The sequence below is a fragment of the Polyodon spathula genome, chromosome 2 (genome assembly GCF_017654505.1).
Source record: "Polyodon spathula isolate WHYD16114869_AA chromosome 2, ASM1765450v1, whole genome shotgun sequence".
Classification (NCBI taxonomy): domain Eukaryota; kingdom Metazoa; phylum Chordata; class Actinopteri; order Acipenseriformes; family Polyodontidae; genus Polyodon; species Polyodon spathula.
This window is the reverse complement of record NC_054535.1, coordinates 64,841,971-64,863,475: the sequence shown is the minus strand read 5'-3', so window position 1 is coordinate 64,863,475 and position 21,505 is coordinate 64,841,971. Positions and strand designations below refer to the sequence as shown.

The following is a 21,505-nucleotide window of genomic DNA, read 5'->3' as shown; positions in this document are numbered from 1 at the left end:
TACAGCAGAAAGAGGCAGTGTCAGCAATCCCCACTGTACCTGGTGTGTGTAGATCATGAATTGTGATTATATAAACATTTACCTTTAACCATGAATATGATGATGCAGTATGGCCAAATATTTTGTTTATGATCATATGAACTTCAAAACTGGGGACGCCGGTTTATATCATGTACATACTTCTAACATTTAATTTCTGGCTGATGGTGAGGAAGTGAGACAACACAGTAGCATTGCTTGAGGCACTATTAATATGGTAAGTTTATTTTTTTTTCTAGTTTTATAATACTAACATTGGGGAAAACATGTTGTATTGGAACAAAAAGTAAAGTGGACCTATTATTGAAACTTTACTTTTTACTTTACAAGTCTATCCAGGAGCACAAAACACACAACACAAGATTGTTGTATTACATTTCTAATACTTGGGGCTTTGATACAGAAAACAGAAGATACAGAAATAACAGTGTAAAAGAAAGATAACTGTAACTATTACCTAATGAGAGGAGGTCCGCCCGCCAAGTTTTAGTGCCCACAGTGAGATGAGGTTCTTGTGCACCCAGAGCAAAAGCTTGTGGGCCACATGATGGAGACTGGGAGACCCGAGGCCGCCCTGGTGGTTGATATAAGACACCACAGTTGTGTTGTCTGTACTGACAAGCACACGTCTCCCTTGAACCTCCTGCAAAAAAAATTCTACGAGGCTAAGTAAACTGCCTGCAAACTCCAAAAAACTGATATGGAGACCTTTCAATGGGGGGTTCTACACCCTGGCCATTCCACACAATGGCCCAGCCCAGGCTGGACGTGTCTGTGGTGACGACCTTCCTTCTGGTGACACTGCCCAGTGCTACACCTAGGCGAAGAAGGACCACTGTGTCCACCAAGAGAGTGCCTTTAGACAGTGGTGGGACTAAGAGGTACGGTACTGGGTCAGGAATAGAGAGGGTCGGTGACCTCAGTACCGGTTCAGTACGGGTCCACCTGTTCATAGTCACCATGAGTGGAAACATGCAGGTACTTATCTGAACAAGGAGCTCCGATAAGGTCAGTCTTGAAAGGAAAAATGGTGCTGATCTGTGAGCGCCGTCCAGAGAGCAGCTTTGGTATTTCAGTATTCAGGATTTGGGTCTTTAGCAGGTAAATACCCATTAGGTAATGATTACATTTCATACTTGAACGGAAAACATAAGAGCATTTAAAATAAAATAAAAAATCAGTTAAAACTCTTTAATATCAGCACATGATAAAATACAGTTTATACTTAAAAAAACCTGTAATTAAGTTTTTACATAGCAAAACCCATGTACAGTGAGTCAAAAGGATGCTTCACAAATTAACCACCTTCTTGCCAGCAACATAAACTTCTACCATATTTCGGTCATCACCTAAAATAAAAATCATAAAATCATTTTGATAAGTGAAGGTAAAAAATTTGACAATGGGGGGGGGGGGGGGGGGGGTATTGAAAAAACTCGGATGTGTTTTTGTGGTTTCCACAGATAGTGTCCACGACCCTAAATATAATTTTATTTTCACATTATGAACCAGTTATAACTACTATGACAGTATGTGTTCATTATGATTTGCCTACGAACGGTCTTGGTTTGTTTTGCAAAACACCAAAGGTGTCTATTTCACAGGTGCTGGGATTTTATATTAATAAAAGTGTAATACTTTGTTCAATATTGATGATTACTTCATACACAATTAATACATAATTTCTGAGGTTGCACAAAATTACATTCGAGTTTCCGTAACTCACCACTATTATAGTGTATCCTACTGTAGTTAGTTAATTCCAACTTTAATAAGCACAATATCCAGAGAAAAGAACAAATTGATCCGGGCAAAACTTCCCTTTAAAAAATAATTATATTTTGCAACAAAATATCCTTTCACAAATATAGATGGCTATCAGTAGTTAATAAATCCAGCAGGTTAATGATTGCCAAGCAGTGTTTTTACTGATGTTCCGTCGATCAGTATTTTAGCCAAAAACATATATTTCTGGGAAGGAATACAAAGCATTTAAATACTTCTTATAGAGCAATGAATCAATCCTGAAACTATGCGTCAAACCTTATATTTTTAAATAATACTAATGCCTGAATTAACTCTTCAATACTAAGTGACTTTGCAAACAGACAACTCTGCTATAACTAATGAAACAGTACTATGTAGAAAGAAGCCTATAAAAATTATACAGGGGCATACTCAAGACTGGTTTATTTTTCCTAGACTGCACTAGCAATTGGCTATATTGATAGGAGTATATTTTCATAGGTTGCACTAGCAATTTGTTGTTTTGAAAGTAGTGTCCTAAGACTCAAAGTTCAGCAGTGCTTAAAAAGCAAGTAGCTGGGTTTTTAAAAACACAGCGTTAGACGTCCCCATGCTACAACTGTTGCTACAGCTGTTTAAATATTGTAAAACAGGATTTTTTTGCGGCAACTTAATTTCACTGATGGCCTTCAAGTCCATTTTTGCTGCAATAAATGTTTGCGTTTCTATTTCTTTTAATGTACAGCACATCTATGAATAATATATTTCATAGCACATTAATTTTTCAGATTTTTAATAAATGTGAAATTAACAAATATTTCTTGCTTGCAAAATTTTCTTGTTTTACAATAACATACCTGTCATTTTTTTCATTGTAAACATACCGACAACTTTTTACACTTATAACTTTAAGCCTGTTTCAAAACTCTCTTCAAAATGGCTGCTCTAGTGCACTGATAGTGTAAGGATTGTTGCCCACATTGTCAAACAGGTAGTGCAGCAATAACGATCCATGACGTAGGAACAGAAAAGCCAGAGAACTTCTTGTTTGCTTTTCCTACAGTGACTTAGAGGACAGATCTCAAACCCCAGTGCTCTAGAGTGGTCATTTCAGAAAGAGCTTTGAAACAGACTTTAAAGTTATAAGTGTAAAAAGTTATGAGGATGTTAACAATGAAAAGAAACATTACAGGTATGTTATATTTAAACAGTTGCAGCAGCACGTGGGGACACAATGCTATATTTTTCAGAACCCCACTACTTACTCTTTAAACTGTGCCAGCCCTGCGGGCACAAAGTGAATAAACTAACAAAAAATGTATGTCCCAATCTTAGGAATGAATCATACTTACCCAAGTAGAAGAACTTTTCAACAATAACCTGAAAGGCAAACACATTGCAATTAAATCAATAGTAGGCACACATTTGCCTCCAATACATCTTTTTATATTACACTGTAGCTGGAGATATGCAAAGTGGCAAAAAATGGGCTTACAGTTTACAAGTATACCACTAAATGTGAGTGTTTAGGTCTTTTAAGAGCCTTTTCAGAAGAGGGCATTAGGTCAACATTAGGACAGAAACAGCAATTCAGTTATGTTTCTTGGTAAATAGTAATTTATTGTTTCACTGTTAATCAATGTGAATAAATGCAAATGATTGATCAATGAATAAATAAATACCTCAAAAGTATCACCGGCAAAAACATCAAAAGGCCCGCCTGGGACTGAAGGATTCACAAGCACTGCATCAAAGTCCTTGCCCACTTCAAAGTTTCCAATGGTGTCTTCCAAAGCCAACACTGTTAAAACACATATTCTCTATTTAATACATTACTGCTGAAAAATGACAGCATCCATTAATCTCAGCAGAATTCTTACTCTCAGCTACTCATTAATCCCTATTATGAGTTATAGGTGTAATCATTAAAAGGTGACTTTGATTTAAAAAAACTGGAAGGCATGGAAAGGAAATAACTCTTCGTGGTGTGGGCAAATTTTGGATCTAGAACAATTAACTGTTTACCTTCTAGGAATACTGTAGAGCAACTACTGTTATGATAATAAACTGCAATAACTAGAATTTTACATTCTGTATACTGTAACATAAATAATAAACTAAACACAAGATTCCACACAGCACCTCATTTTGACCATGTTTTTTGTTCTTCAAATGTATTCGTTTTACATAATTACTGTCAACTCTCAATGATCTGTAGGTGGATTATCGGGGTTGCTTGACTCAGTGCCATTATGACTGCAAACATGTCGGCAAGAAAATGTAAACGCGTGGTTTTAACAATTCAGGAAAGACCTGAAATAGTTGAGAAGATGAAAAAAGCTAGTATTGTTAAACAACTTTGAGTGGAATTTGGAATTGGTGAACAGACTTACAAAAGAAGGAAGAGTTGATTTCACACATGAATAACTCTTATTCTTCAAATGGTTTGTCTATGAGGATCCAATGACCAAACCAATTTTCTTATTTACATCCAGGAACTTGTGAGTAGATGTCAGTGAGTTACAGGCAGAAATTGACCACATCTTTTGGTCATTTTTAAATACAGATGAGAATTCCAGTTTTTTAGGCTGATATCAATTGTTGCTTCCTCAGACTGCAAGGCTTGGTACTGTTTAAATACCCACCTTGGCTTCCTCCGAGGGTAGCTAATCGGAAGACTTCCTTGTAGGTCAGTGTCTCATACCCGGAGGTTTGAATAGTAAGAGCCTTGGAGGTGTCCAGAGCTCTCCTCATAGCATCAAGCATGGAAGGAGAATACCCACCAGAAACATCTAGCCAAAAAACCAAAACAAAACCACTATAATACTTAGGTAAACAAAATAGGTAATATTTCGAATGGCAAAGGCTTATTTTCTGGGAGGTATTAAATGTTATAAAGCTAGCAAGAAATGTCTTGCTTGCTGGAGGAGCTGCTTCATACAAGCTTTATGTCATTTACATGATTTCCTTCCTCTCTTAAAAATAATACCTTTGTACTTGCTTCAAATTTTTTCCACTGTTTCAGTGCAGTTTCTTGTTATGGGCAGCGGTCTCACTTAAGGGACATGCCATGCCTGTCCATGCCAAACCAACCAATACTTGCAAAGGTTTCTATATGTCTGATATTTTTTAAGTATAAGAAAGAATCATAGCAGATTTTAATAGTCACGCATTTTAAGACTAAAACTGAACATCACTGAATTCAACTGAAAAGTAGTGTACTTTTCAAATAACAATTATTATGAGTACCACTTTCATAAACAAAACTCACCTGTGGCCAGCCCAATTTTCACCTTGTGCTTCAAAACATTACGCACATCCAGCAATCCACTGCAAATCCTACATAAACAGAACATACCAGTAAGACCCTTTTTGAAAAAAAAAAACATAACAAAAAACTAAATATTAGGTTATTATCCCTGGTTCCCTGAAATAGAAATGCAACCTTACTGTATGGGTATTTACCTCACATGGGTATTTACCTCACCCGGGTAATTAGGGCACAATGGCACTAAAATCACAGCTCTCAGTGTAATTTTTCCTTCAAGCCTGCTGCAATCATGGCTGCAGCAAACTTGACTGTTAATAGTTACATTTTGATTTCAGGGAGCCATGGTTATGATAATACCCTAATGTTGCTTAGTACGAAGTGTAAGAATTAACATATGGGTGAGTGTAACAAAGCCATCGCTAGGGCAAGATTGCAGAACAACTGGAATGCTACAAGTTACTGAGGGAGAAACACACTTCTATGCCTGTGTTGCAAGGGTTGAATGAAAAGGCGCCCTTAACACTCTCGTCCAAAGCCGGGTTTCGAGGATCTACGTTCAGTCTGTAGGCCCTAGTGAAGGTAGGTATGGGGAGTAGCCCACATCGCTGCATTGTATATTTCCTTGACAGAAGCACCCTGGAATAATGGATTTTCCTTTCATCGAAAAGATCCTGCAAAGATGCCAGGTTGTGGGGCCCAACCCAAGAGGAAGGCACCACATACTTGTACCCATACTGGGAATGCATGGATGGTGCTCTCGTATTCTGCTGGGTGTCAATGACCTTATTGGAAAGCACCAGACAGCTCAAATGAAGCCGTTCAGGAGCCAGACCCAGAACACCAGGCTTGATGGGTCGGGATGCCATAAACCATGCCTGACTGAGCGGGTCCCAGTGCTTGGGCAGTCTCCATGGCTGGCCCCTCAGGAGCTGCATCAGAGTTGAAATCTAGTCTCTAGAGTCCGGTCCTGCCAGATTTTCTCCAGACACAGCGGGAGCAGGATCACACACCTTGCACAACTCAACCATTCCACACTGCACCCCAGCCCAGGCTGGACGTGGTGACAATCCGTGGTGACAACCTCTCTTCTGGTGACACTGCCCAGCACTACGTAGATGGTCCAGCTGTTTCCACCAAGAGAGTACCTTTAGACAGTGATGAGACACTGTCAATAGGCAGTCACAGTTTAATATGGGCTGAAAAACTTTGCTGTTGAATCAGGCCTGCAGAGGGAGCATGTGCAAGAGACCCAAAGGAAGGGTCTGGGAAGCTACTGCTATCAAGCTCAGAAGTTTCTGGAATGTCTCTACTGTGAGCGCTCTGTTGAGCTAAAAGAGCTCCAAACAGGCAGCGATTCTCTGCACTCTGCCATCCAGTAGTGGATAGCACGGTCCTGGAGTCAAAGCACACTCCTAGATAGGAGGCTGTCTGAGAAGGTGTGAGCTGGGTCTTCACATGATTCACTGTAAGACCCAACTGTTAAAGGTGGCCGGCGAGAGGTTCCGTGTGGGCTTCTGTCTGTGCTGGAAACTGGGCACAAATGACCTAGTCGTCCAGATAATTAAGCAATCCAATGCCTTTGAGTCTCAGTGGGGCCAGTATAGCTTCCATGCACTTCGAGAAGGCACGGGGAGCTAGGGAGAGGCCAAATGGCAAGATACAGAACTTGTACACTGTTCCTTGAAAGGTGAACAGCAGGTACTTCCTGTGCACTGGTTTTATGGGGATGAGAAAATAAGCATCTTTGAGGTCCACCGTGGTGAAGCAGTCATCTGATTGACTGCAACAGCTGTTGCTTCGAGAGGCTCTTCCCATTTGGTAATGATTGTCATTCAAATTGAAAGGGAAGCTGTGATTAGCCACTGCTTCCTTGGTGTGCTCTTGCCCCAGAGAGATAGAGCATCTGCTGTGCTTGTCCTCAACAAGCAGACTGGCCTTGCATGTCTTAAAGGGATAAAACACGAGCATGAAGCAAGAAGCAAGCAATGCAGTGTACATAATGCAGCTGTACAGTTGCTGCCTCGATATGCTTATAGATAATCGACCGGACGGATCAAGACCCGAGTGGGACTGGTTCGGTTCCGGATGGGTGACCTGAGGACCATTCGGTAGCGGGCCGTGTAAGACAGGGTAGAAACTGGGTTGGTATCAGGTCGGTACCAGTTTGGTGACCTAGCACCGGGTCAGTACGATACGGGTTGGGTCGGTGATCTCGGTACAGGTATGGTACGGGTCCACTGGTTCGCAGTCACCGCGGGTGGGCAACATAAACTGATGCCTACATGTACAAGCCACTGGCAAAACCACCCAGTCAGTAACACACATTGAGAGATGCCTGCTTGTTGGAATGTAAAAAACAGCCTTCATAATGATGATGCTAAAGCTGTCACCAAAACAGCATCAAGATACTGTGGAAGAGATTACAAGCAACAAGAGCCCAACAGCTGCTCTTGCTGCACGTGTGCTGTAGCACCAAGTTGTAGGCAGGCCTGCGCATAGTCTCTTGAAAAAAAAAAAAACAGAAAAACACACAAGATAAAAATCTCTCACCCAAACACAGTAATATACAATTACATAAATAATATAAAATGTATCGTATTTTAGCAAAACGCCAAAAATGAGAAATAAAATAACTCCAGCCGGAGTTAAGCAGCCTAGCGAGAGAGCACAAAGACTTATGTTGCTGGATCCATGAAAAGGAGCAACTCAAGCCGCTGGCTTCACGCAGGCACAAGGACACCTCGGGACATAACAAGCAAAAGGGTAAAGGCTGTATAATGCACATAATACAAGTAAAGAGTAAAAACTATTACAGTGATTTGTTAAATATCACATATATTATTTGTAAAAACACAATAAATGCAAAATATACAAAGAAAAAAGCACAGAAAAAAAAAACAAAAACACAGACAGCCTTACAAAAAACAAAAACAAAAATTATCCAGTAAAAATGTTTAGTACAGCATTTTTTAAATACTGATAATAAATGTTTTTTGCGTATAACCCCTCTGTGGTGGAGTGTCCCGCAACTATATACATGTGTGCACTGTATTATTATTATTATTATTATTATTATTATTATTATTATTATTATTATTATTATTAATATATATTGTGTTTTGGGCGGACGAACGAAAGCCATCCGTCATTCTTTGCTATTTTAGACCGGTGGAAAGCAGGTCTCAAAGCGTGGATGGGGTTGAATCCCCATCCCTATAAAGCTTGTGGGAATGTGGCCGCAGCCTTAATAACGTCATGGTTTAACAGTTAATTAAGGCTCCAGCAACGATATAAAAGACCCACTCCAAGCTCATTAGGAAAGAGGGTTCAGAGTGGAGAACGAGTGAGGAGTGGGAGGTAAAACTAAAGTCCAGAGATAAACAATTGCTATACGTGTTGGTTAAAACCAGCACGATACTTGTTTAGTTACTATTGTTTATTTGTTTGGCCAAAGCGCCTTTTTGTTTTGTGTCTTTTATGTTTGTTTAAATATTTGTTTTATTATCTAATAAATATACTGAGCGTCCCACAGTTCAGTTTTCATCCGCCATTACGTGGTTTGGTTTCTGTGTTTTTCCGGATCTGACGTCACTACTACAGTCATCCTGGTCGCACAGTCCCGCTGAACAGTTTCCAAATGTTGGCAAGTACAGTAAGTCATACCCTGCCAAGGAAAATTAAATTAACATCTAGTTGATGCACTTTTAGCAGTAATAATCTCTTTTAAATGATTAGTGATTTTTAACCATTCTTGAAACGCAAAATTGTTCCAGTTCATTCAAATTCTGAGGACTTTTCTTGTGCACAGCCTTCTTCAACTCATACCAAAGATTCTTAATCATATTTAGATTGGGACTTTGACTAGGCCATTCCAGAAGCTTGATTTTATTCTTCTTTAATCATTCTGAAGTAGATTTTGATGCTTTGGATCGTTGTTGTGTTGGAACGTCCAGTTGTATTTTAAACCAAGTTTTGTAACGGAGGGTTTGAAGTGATTGGCCAATATCTTTTGGTAAGCATGGAATCCATTTTACCATGTATAGGAATTAAATTTACCATGCCATTAGATAGCACCACCACCGTGCTTGCCAGTAGGGTGTTCTTTTATTTGTATGCCTCACCAGACTTTCTCCAAACGTAACGACTATCAGCGTGGCCAAATAGCTCGATTTTTTGACAAGAACTCATATTCATCATTCAAATGCCGTTTTGCAAACGTTAAGCGATTGTCCTTATAATGTTTTCCTAAGAGTGGCTTTTTCCTTGGCCTCTGACCATTGAGACCTTCACCATGCATTACTCGACCTATGCTTGAAATGGAAACCCCAGTCCCACTTGTAGCTAATTCACTTTGAATATCTTTGGCAGCCAATCTTGGATTACTATTAACCTTCACCACAATTCTTCTTGGTAATAGAACCAATAGTTGAAATTAGGCTACTCAAACACCTGGAAATCTTGTATCCTTCTTTATGATACTAAATAATTTTCTGTCTAAGATAGCTCTTTATTTTTTCCCATATTGACTTACTGGTAAAGACAGCACTCACCCTATGCCTAACCCTTTTATTCTCTCTAAGAATGTTCACCTACGACCCAGCTAAGTAAACTGCCTGCATCTCCTTTCCATGGGGCGTTCCACACCCCGGTCATTCCACACAGCGCCCGAGACCAGACTGGACGTGTCCGTGGTGATGACGCACTTCTGGTGACACCAGCACTACGTCTAGGAGTAGATGGGCCGGCTGTGTCCACCAAGAGTGCCTTCAGACAATGGTGGGACTAAGAGGTACGGTACCAGGTCAGGAATGGAGAGGGTTGGTGACATTTTGGGGTACAAACTTTTCCTTTTTTTGTCCTTGGTAGGTACCCATGATAGATGCTATTTAAGGAAGGTATACAATGAATAGCATATTATTGCTAAGGGGCAGAAAAGTCTAACACATGAATAATTTGAAACGTTGAATAAATCATTTCACATAAAAAAAAAAAAAAATGCTGAATGAGAGGTTTCTAAACCCCTCTTACTGTATGCTTATCTTTTCCTAATTGGTTAAAGAAACTTGACAGGGCTAAATCCAGCAGATCTCAGTAGTTAATAAAGAACTGCTTGGTACAGCCTTTAGTTATAGTAAAAAGTTGTGCAAGGCTGTGCAACATCACAAACACAATCTTCACTGCTGAACTCTCTTGATCATAAGATATGGGTTTCTGACATGTTTCCATGCAAACAAACTTAGTTTTTAGTCAATGTGAGTGGCTTTTTAGCATGAGAAGGACTCACACTTCCTAGAGTGTGAAGAGTGTGTGTGGTATGTGTGGCTACATCACATTCTCATGACAATGGAGAGATAATTTGGAGTTTCTAAACTGCATGGAAATCCCACCATTGAAGCAATCAGCTACATTTAAATTCAAATAGCATGTTGTTCATTCAAACATTAATGTCAGTTAAACATTTCTGACAGTGTTTTATGTGACTTTTCTTTGAATACATTGCATCACAAGGCAAATACATTAAAGGTTATCTGTTAGTACAGGTACAAGAACGCTTGTTCTCTTGTGATTCACACTAACCTGCCCAAAGAGATTATTTAATGGAATTCAGACATGTGACTTCTGTTTGAAGATGTTACAAGTTTAAATTAACAAATGAGAGCAATACTCACGAGAGGTTTGAATTAGGGCAGTGAGAGATTGCTGCATCTCTCTGTTTGAAAATGTCCAGTTCTTTATCGGTGAGATGGCAGCCATGTGCCATCACAGTCTGTAAAAATATTGATATTTTTAAAAAAAATACTGGAAAAAAAATTATGTAAACCACGATTTCCAGAACAACTGTGGGTGGGAATTTTATTGCCCATTTTTCCTCGCTTACATTAGAATTATTGAATTACATTATTGAATTTTATTTTTATTGTTAAAAAGCTTAATATTTAATTAAACTCAATAGATCTACTTTTTGGAAAACATTACCTGTTTAATAAGGACATTGAGAACTGGTTTCATATATCCATATTAGCACTAATCTTTAACCAAAGTAATATTGTAACTAGGACTACATTAACCAAGCTAATATTATATAAGCGAAGATTAGTGGTAATAGGTGTCAAGTGAAAATGTCTGGTAAAAATAACTTACAGCAACAGAGAATTACAACAACAACAGGGGGAGAGAAAGTGGACCACATTTTAATGGTGCTTTAATCTGCTTACCTTGTTGGTCAGAAGGTTGCATTTGTTATATACATCTGTGTAAGACTTGCAGTCGGGAAACATTTCCTTTACAAGTTGCACCTCCTCTGTGTTTTCACTTATGTGGCTCTAAGTAAAATACAATCAAATATCTAAAATTCATTACATTACATTATAGTTTCTATGCAGCATTGTTTATTAAACACATAGTGGTGGCTTTAATCCAAAAACACAGCACAGGAATGTCAGCACATGAGATTTTGATACTTTCACTAATGCAATAAGTGTCCTTCTATGTCTTCAGGTTTGATTGAATGGTGCCATAATAAAGGGAAGTACTGCAGGTCGTAAGCGCTGTAGGAAAAGTACAGTCTGCAGCTAAAGACCATTAACACATTCATTTAAAGCACCTAAAACATATTTAATTGCATTAGGTGTTTTGTGCATAATAGAATATAAAAACTTCCATATTATTGCCTAAATGTCAAAACCTCCTATCCCAAGATGTCTTAAACCTGTTTAACACACATAAGCATTGGTCTCCCTGTACAACAAAATATGAAGATAATAAGATGGCCATGACAATAATAAAGAACAGGGGTAGTAATTACAATGTATTTCATACATACTGTAAATAGCTAGGTAGATATAAGGAGACAAAGGTAACAAAACAAAAACATTGTTGTCAGTTAAAGAATATACTTCAAATACCTGAATGTGCAGATCATTATTTTTTGCGATCAAACCTAGCTCTTTCAACAACTTGTCGGAGCAGGACAGAGCAAATCGTGGTGTTATGATGGGTTTTACCTGCGGATACTGAAAAGGGAATCAGTGAGAAGAACAGGCTTACATGCAATTACTGCTAACATTTTATTTATCTGTAATTCACAGGCGCCTGCCGGGACTATAGGGTAGTACAGAGAAGGCAGAAACGAGGGTTAGTGCGACAGTAAAGGGCGAAGGGGGCCCGACTTACAGAAGTGGACTGTGACCGAGTGAGAACGATAGGAGCTGAATGAAGCCGAAAAAAAGTGGCATATCTCATAGCCCCATGCACTGCAGAGTTAACACAGACATAAACAAAGGAGATAGCTGCTTCTGCATCCAGCGCTCAGAGAATATCACGGACATTTGCAGAGCTTTTTGAGATGCTATAGTAATAAAATAATGGCTGGGGTCGCATTATTGAAGAGTTTGGTGATAAAACGAATGATCAGGAGAGGATTTATCAGTATGCATGTCTATAAAGAGGTATGTGAAAAATACAATGAACAAGGGGGGTGGGGCTTGGCTGGAGATACAGTACTGCGTATCCTTTTGCGATTCAATGTCTTTTAAACAGTGTGTGTGAAAATAAATTGGACCTGACATGCCTGACAAGTGCTGAATAAATGGACCTCAAAGGGTTAAAGTGGGCCACATCCCGAAATGTTAAATATAGGATAGAACCTAACTGCAATGAGATACGATAAGCGCATGAGCTGCAGAAGGATAATGTGGCCAGGGGGCCCCTCTCACGTGGTCAGAACCTCCCTTTAATAAGGCTGAGGAAGTGTATTTTGACCTAAGGTCGAGGAAGTGAGGCTGATTTACCCCCAGTGGGAACCGATACAAAGGCATGTACGAAAGGAGGAGGAGGAAAATGAAAAACACTAGACAGGGAAGGTGTACGTGATTAGGGTTTAAATAGGAGCTTGGTAATGATATGTAGCAATTAAGGGCCCTGGCAGTTGCTATTACATTACAGATTTAATTATAAAATGAACATTTTTGGAGGTTGTTAATGTAATTGAAAATGTAATTACTAATGTAGTTAGCTTATTACACCCACTGGCAGTTTACAACATCTAATAGATATCAAACTTTCTTGTCCAACTGCACATTTAAGGTTTTAAAATGTATTTTTATCTCTCATTAGCAGTCTGTTGAAGATATTTTTGTTCCTTGCATGTTTTTGTATTTAATTTCAATAATTCCGTATTACTCATGTAAAACCTTTGTAATTTTGCTTTAAGATTTATTTCACAAATTGTTCATTAAGATGATACACTGCAAACAAACAAAACACGATTTCTGTTTCCAGTTTTATTTGGCAAGCATGGGTTTCTTAACTTTAGTAAAAACCTACCTTTCTTTGTAAAAGTGTTGAAATAAACCTGCAAGTGATGAACAACATAGTCACAATAAGATATGTCACAGTTGCTGCTGTTTAGATCAGTTGAATAAATGCCAGTGTTCTTACTGGGCTGTGCAATAAGCTAGATTTTAGATATATGGGCAAATGTCACATATTTAAATGAAACACATACATGCCAATATGTTCCCTGTATATTGCAACGTATTTAATAACATTGTCAAACCACTACATTGTAATGCAAGTGCTAAATTATGCAACATGAATATTCAGGGTACAAAATCGGCTATGAGGAAATTGTGTTGCAACAGACTTGGAAACAGTGGTGTCCTGGCTCCCCACGGTTGCTCTGTTGATGGTGTTATGACTAATCTGTTGACCAGCGTGTGTACTTACAGTACTTACAGTACATACAATTTGCTTTCAGTCAGCGCCTAAAATGCTTTCCTGCTGCAGCAGGTCCTAGTTATACCTTTTAGTTTCCTCAACAGATTCCTCTGTGGTTTCTTTGTACTCCTCCACAGTATTATTAATATCCATACACACTTTTCCCACAAAAGCCCGCTGTCCAATCTTATCTGAAAAAAAATGGCACCAACAATTACTCCTTAATGCTGAACATTTAATGTCAAGTTCTGTCAAAGTATGTGCTGTAAAAAAAAATACATTTGAGTCAAGACGAAATGGTCTCAGCAGCACCATTAGAGTTTATGAATTGAAATTACTATGAAGGCCTTATTATAAACTGCTGACTTGTTATATTTTTGTATTAGGTTTATTTGTTTTTATTTTGCCTAAAAGCCAGTAGATTTAACTCTGTTTCATGTCACTTTCTAAATGAAGGCACGACGGTGCCTGTGAAGACTCTGCCCAGCCAGGACACTCAAAAACACTCGGAGTCGCTGGGAGGCCGGGACTTTGGGAGCAACAGCAGCAGATTAGTTTAAGGGACGTTGATCCCAACCAGTATAGAGAGGGTTTTGTAGTAGTGTAGTAGGTTCCTGGTGTGGGACATCTTCTTTAATGAGACCCGAACTTGCCTTATGCTGCAAACTTTTATTTTTAGCTTTGTTTTCATTTATTTTCTTTATTAAATCTGACACAAGGGCTACCATTGCTGGTACCTTAGTAGCAGCACCTGTGTGTTTATTAAATCTATGCACCTGTGTGGTGTGTCAACACCCAGTGCTCTGTGTCTGACTCATTATTATTCAGTGAAGACCCACACATGTAACACGTCCTGCTACATTCATGATTTTACTTGACTGAAAACAGGTGAAACCTGTAGGGAATTAGAAACTAAGCACAGACACAGCAACGACCACAGGATGCCAGACTTTAGAAGAAATAGACTAAAATAGTATTTGACACTGCAGCCACCTACCTGCAATTTCTCCAAGTAACAAAGTAGAATCTGTGTGAGTCGTTGCAAAGTAGCACGCAGTAGTTGTGCCATTTTTCAGTGTTCTTTTCTAAAGTATAGAAAAGGTGTTAGTTATTTATTTAGTATAATTATCCGTGGGCATAAGAGAGACCAGGGATGATATAAAACAGGATGTCCTAACAAGCTTCATAAAAAAGGAATGAAAGAGCAGAAACAGCAGTTGTTTGTGATGAAGTACGTTAGAGTGATGGATGTTGCCTACAAACACGTGTCTCAGAGAAACTGTAGGTTTTATTTTCACGTACAATATACACATCATTCATCATCTTGAATGCTGTCTGTTCTATATCTAGAGAATTATATCAGTGTAGCGAAATCTGGAAATGCTGGTTATAGAATTCTTTTGTGTCACTACTGTAAGTAAATACACACTGTGACAACCTGGCCCAATACTGCTTGTGCATTTTAACTGCTGTTAATGGAATTACTGAGACAAACAATAGTCTATTGTTAACATTTCACACTGAATCTTGACTGAATCTTGACTCTCAACTATTTGGTGAAACAAGAAATAGATTTACAAAATACCCTTTTCTAAATGGATATACTTAAAAAAATACACATCTTGTAACCATTATGCAATAAACAGTTAATGAGAAATTTTCACAAAGTAATTAACTGTGTAGTTTCATTGTTTCTTTACAAGTTTTGTAAGGACTTTTCTATTTGCCTGGTAAAAATGCTTACCACAACTTTATTGTAGACCTCTTCTGCAAACTCCCTTTTGTTGTACTTCAGTTCAACTGGGAATGTGTATGTGTTTAACCACGGTAGAAGGGGCATATCAAGACCTGTTCCCATATAGCTGTACTGGGATGCATGGATATGAGTATCAACCATACCTGGAATGAAAAATTCCCTGCAACAAATTTATATATATATATATATATATATATATATATATATATATATATCTATATATATATATATATATATATATATATATATATATATATACACACACACACACACACACATATATATATATATATATATATATACACACACACACACACACACAAACACACACAGCACCTATAGAAAGTCTACACCCTCTTTAAAAATGTTCACCTTTTGTTGCCTTATAACCTGGAATTAAAATGCATTATTTATTTTTTTTTTTCATTTCTCTACACATCCTACTCCACAACTTCCAAGTAAAAAAAAAATTCTACAGATCTGTATAAAATTTATTAATTAAAAATAAAAACTGAAATAGCTTGGTTGGATAAGTGTTCACCCCCCTTGTAATAGCAATCCTAAATTAGCTCAGGTGTAACCAATCACCTTCAAATTCACACATCAAGTTAAGTGGCCTCCACTGGTGTTAAATTGTAGTGATTCACATGATTTCAGGATAAATTTAGCAGTTCTTGTAGGTTTCCTCTGCTGGGTAGTGCATTTCAAAGTAAAAACTCAATCAAGCATGGTCAAAGTGTGCATGTGACAACAGCATCCCAAGCACGCCACAAATCTGGCCTGTATGATAGGGTGGCAAGAAGGAAGCCATTACTCAAGAAAGCCCACCTTGAATCCTGTTTGAAGTGTGCAGAAAAAAAAAGAGATTCTGTAGCCATGTGGCAAAAAGTTTTGTGGTCTGACGAAACTATAATGGAACATTCTGGCCTAAATGCAAAGCGTTATGTTTGGTGCAAACCCAACACAGCACATCACCCAAAGAACACCATCCATACTGTGAAGCATGTCAGGATAGAAGGGAAAATGAATGGAGCAAAGTACAGAGAAGTCCTTGAGGAAAACCTGCTGCCCTCTGCAAGAAAGCTGAAACTGGGATGGATTTCACCTTTCAGCATGACAATGACCCAAAGCACACAGCCAAAGCTACACTGGAGTGGCTAAGGAACAAAAAGTTAAATGTCCTTGAGTGGCCCAGTCAGAGCCCCAACCTAAATCCAATCAAAAATTTGTGGCATGACTTAAAGATTGCTGTCCACCAACACACCCCAAGGAACTTGACAGAGCTTGAACAGTTTTGTAAAGAGGAATGGTCAGATATTGTCAAAATCTAGGTGTACAAAGTTGGTAGAGACCTATCCCAACAGACACAAGGCTGTAACTGCTCCCAAAGGTGCTTCTACCAAGTATTAACTCAGGGGGGTGGAGACTTATCCAATTATGATCTCTCAGTTTTGTATTTTTAATATATAATTTTGTTCTCTATAAGTTTTTTCCCCTTAACAGTGTGGAGTATGGTGTGTAGATAAGTGGAAAAAAATCCTCACTTAAATGCATGAAACTCTGATGCACTGACACAACAAAATGTGAAAAAATTAGAGGGGATGTAGACTTTCTACAGGCACTGTGTATATTAGATATATATATATATATATATATATATATATATATATATATATATATATATATATATTACACACATTCGTGAACCTTAGGCAATGAGTCTATATAGTCACCGCCAAAAGTATATTAATCATACATCTTATTTTTAGTTATCAATCAATCCCATATATATATATATATATATATATATATATATATATATATATATATATATATATATATATATATATATATATACACAAAGTAATGCACTTACTCGTCACACAAAATGTCCGACTCAGTCACCAGTTTTCTGATACAAAGCCCATTCCTTCAATGCTACAATGTACTTGTTTAACCATCACAGTACGTATCTTTTTGTTGTGCGCGTACAGAGCGCTTCCACCAACAACAAAGCGAACAAGACGAGGCATGGTAATGTAAAAATTAATTATTAAACAGTTTTAGATACTGTGACACATTTTTTTAAACAAATCTTTTGTTGTTTTTGTGCAATTTCATTTGAAAGTGAGCTGTGACATTTGGGCTTTATCGAGCACTATATTTTGCTATTTTGAATACTGACTTTGAATACTGTTTTAATTCTGTAAACTGGTGTTTTTTTTCTTTATTTCAAATCTTGTGCTTAATTGCATTGCCTTTTACATTTTACGCAGTTCTGTGCATGGATAACATTTTTATTTCATTTTGCTGTTGGGTCGTTAATGGAGAATTTTACATAATGCTAGTACAATCCGTACTGGATTTAAAAGTATGTACTGTATTACAATCAATGTGTCATCTATTTTGGCAAGTGACATTTTCAGAATCATATCGTTCTGAATTAAAATACTCCTTCTGTTGAAAATATAATACTGTACAAATAAAACAACTACAGTACATTTAAATGGAAGCCTACTTATTTTAAAAGTCCTTTCAGCTATGTCTTTTCTGACATAGTTTCTTTTTTGTTTTCCCTGAAAACATCGACAAGCGTTTGTCTTTTACTGCTGTGTTATTTCCCAACTCATGCGCTAACAGATTTCAATGAAAGAATTAATGAAAGGAGGCCTGTCTTCAGATAGACAGATTGCTAAATATTCTGCCTTGACCTTGCTGAATCAAAATCTTCCATGAACGATTTACCATCATCATGATCCAACTCTAAGAAAAAAATAAGAAATAAAACCGCCAAAGAAAAGAAAAATATGTGCTACAATATAGATCTCCCTGTACAGTTGCTCAAACCCAAGTCATGTCTTTTCTTTCTGTATGAAATGTGTGTGTGCTGGGCAGGGGGTGGTTTGGGAGGTAGGGGGCAGGTTACAACATGATCACCTACATACACTTCAAATCAGGTGAAATAAATCAGACTCGTTTAACCATCACACTTGTTTAACTGTCACTGAAGACAAAATTGTACAGGGTCAGATATGTGAGTGCTGACTACATACACACACACACATGCAATTCAAGTGTCATTCGTGCACAACTAATTTTATACAAGTTCATTAAATTGAGGTACTACATAAGGAAATGAAATGTAGTATCAGGTGTCTCCACTAAGACAACATTTTTTAGTATAATTTTCAAACTCTTATTTGTCAAACAGCCACAGAGACAGGTTTGGTAGCATACTCATCAAAAACTTTTTTTTATATGGTCATCTTAGAATTTAAGAAAGTGATCAACTCCAATTTTCATTTGGAATAATATTTTTAATCTTTATTATTAAAACATTGCTACAAAAACTAAAACAACATGTTTCAACACCAATTGTGTCTTCATCAGGTACAAGACAGCGTTCAATCTCAGCTGAGTTTGATTAGCATTTATATACATTTGAATTATCCATCAAGTAATTATATAGTTAATGAAATAATTAAATACATTAGCATTCCCACAAAGCAGTATACTCAGAATATAGTAGTGCTATAGAATGAGGGACCTTCCATGTATTACTGGAACTAATGTTAAACAAGTCATAGTTCTCCAGACGCTATCAGCAATATTCATACAAACAGTATTTTCTGTATCTGGAATCTGCAACATTGGCTTTCTTGTATTAACTGCACTGTTTCACATGGCAAAAGGAGTCACTGCATTTTCTGCAGTATGTGTGTTTGCACTGTGATTAACCATTCTTCTTTCAAACTTTACAGTTGACTATGAATGTTTGCTAAAATACTGTTATGCTGGAAGCCAATTATGACATGTTTAAGCACAATTGCAGATTTCTGCAGTTCACCATTGTGAAACTTTAATGGTACTCAATGAAGTACATAAACATACTTAGCATGAATGTTATGCTTACAAGAGACACAAAACACTGCTTTGTGTACCGCAACATAAATGTATCAGCAGTATACCATACAGTACTAAATGCAAAGGAAAGTAATAACATACATGTAAGGTTTAACGTATTGTATGTCCTGTTTGTTTTCAGGTACTCCCTTCCAAAAATCAAATACTCATCACTACATACCACAAGATGAATTACACATTTCTGAGTACAAGGAATTCTGTTGTTCATTAAAGCACACATTGACAGCAAACATTGTGGGAATGCTAGTGCAGTTACTAAACATATTACCAATCATAAGGACTATGATTTCCCAATGTTATGTCCATATGACCAATCAGAAGTAAGGCTATAATTCTAGGCAGTTATGTCGCATAAACCAAATCACTACCAATCACTAAAGTTACTGGTCAACTTCCACTGATGATGTCCTTTGTATGTGTATAACGTCTCACATATGGTGCCAACTCAAGGTGGAATTTGATGTTAACGGAATTGGAAAACCTGAAAACGTTGGGCAACCAAACTGTAATTGAAATTGTTTCCAAAATTATTACTTATATATATATATATACAATATATATATATATATATATATATATATAGAGTATATATTATGATATATTATATATATATATGAGACAAAGGAAACTCTATTTTTTTTAACACACAATTTACTCTAAACTGAAAATAATTACTGACCAGTCTTTGAGATGTGTGATGTCTGTATTTTTGAATCCCCATCTCTTGGCAAGATTCTCCTGCTCAGAAAAATCTTCAATAAACACAATCTGAAAACACAGAGTGAACTTCAGAACAATAAAGAATAGAACAAACAGTGCACTGGATTGTTTCAAGGCATTGAAATATTCTCTGTCCAATAAATGATCTTTTCCACAGGAGAATAAGTGTTCAATAGCTAACAAAACAACCCATCCATCCTTCAAAGGCTGCCACTGCGCCCTCACCTGACCCATGTTATGACAAGGCTTTCCAGCAGACACTGCTTAACTGGTACAGCAGGTGGGTTCACTTTTGACAACATGTGTAGTCACCACTGGGGGGGTGAGGTGAGATCTAAAATCAGAAGAACCATGGTTGTTTTCATGTTGTCACAGAATTATATGTAAATTGGAAAAGGTAATTAAATAGTTGGAATATTAACACATCTGAAGTGAGACAAGTTATTTACAACTGTCATAACCATTTCAGCTTATTTTCTTTCTTTTTTATTTCGGTTTTGTTTATGAAGGACACAAAAACATGTATTTGATTTGCTGGAAAATACATTTTATATATGTGTGTGGCATAGTAATGTACGGAACCTCTAAAGGTACATGGTGTAAAAATTTAAATAGGAGGGTACTATCTTGTAATATGTTACACAAGCATTGTCCCAACCAATTAATGCATGAGCATTATAGATCTTTATTATCCACTTATGACAGTTACTCTTCCAAACTTCTAAAGGATATTTATTAGACTGTTTCATAGAATTTTTGGAATCCTCAGCAACCCACTGGTGACTACACACATTGTCTGAAATTGGGAGTGGGATTAGTGGGGCGGAGGCGGCAGGGGAGAGGCAAGCAGCCTTCAGACTCCCCGGGGAAGATTTTGCTGGATTTTTTAGTTGAATGATGTCCAATGAGAAGAAAAGTTTAGTCACCATCAGCTTTGGAAGAGAAAAAAAAAATTGCAGTGGGTGAGTATCCATATTATGAAATAACTGATCATCTTTAGAGGGGAAACAAAAAATACGGGATAGCGGTTTCTCATAGCAAAAGCACAACAAAGCATAGAGCATGGCGAAGTATAGGAAAGCACCTTGAAGTCGTGAGAGGTATGGCAAAGCAGATAAAAAACAAACAAGGGCAAACCACCCTCACAGCAATAGAAAAGTGTAACAATGCAAAGCAAAAGCCTGCCGCAGAGCGACACACAGGAGATTAAATATTTTCAACTTTCTCCACGTGGTGACTTAAACTACCAGCAACCAATCAGAGGAAAGTAGGAGGTTCCTTTGCGAGGAAAAAAAAAAGTACAATGGAAGAAAAGCTTATGGTTCGGATTT

The 21,505-nt window shown here is 37.5% G+C and overlaps 1 protein-coding gene across 1 annotated transcript in view; it reads right to left on the bottom strand.

Moving 5' to 3' along the window:
• Positions 1-216: 216 nt before the first annotated feature.
• LOC121299124 (guanine deaminase-like) overlaps positions 217-21,505 on the bottom strand; it is a 39,937-nt gene continuing 18,648 nt past the window's right edge. Inside the window, exons 2-14 of the mRNA XM_041226686.1 lie at positions 20,134-20,222; positions 15,519-15,690; positions 14,772-14,859; positions 13,860-13,965; positions 13,382-13,409; positions 11,962-12,069; positions 11,272-11,379; positions 10,726-10,823; positions 5,057-5,124; positions 4,431-4,577; positions 3,468-3,586; positions 3,138-3,165; positions 217-1,388 (exon numbers count right to left, since the gene is read on the bottom strand). Coding sequence (XP_041082620.1) covers positions 1,330-1,388; positions 3,138-3,165; positions 3,468-3,586; positions 4,431-4,577; positions 5,057-5,124; positions 10,726-10,823; positions 11,272-11,379; positions 11,962-12,069; positions 13,382-13,409; positions 13,860-13,965; positions 14,772-14,859; positions 15,519-15,690; positions 20,134-20,222 — 1,218 coding nt within the window. The 3' untranslated portion in view covers positions 217-1,329. The remainder of the gene's footprint in view (positions 1,389-3,137; positions 3,166-3,467; positions 3,587-4,430; positions 4,578-5,056; positions 5,125-10,725; positions 10,824-11,271; positions 11,380-11,961; positions 12,070-13,381; positions 13,410-13,859; positions 13,966-14,771; positions 14,860-15,518; positions 15,691-20,133; positions 20,223-21,505) is intronic.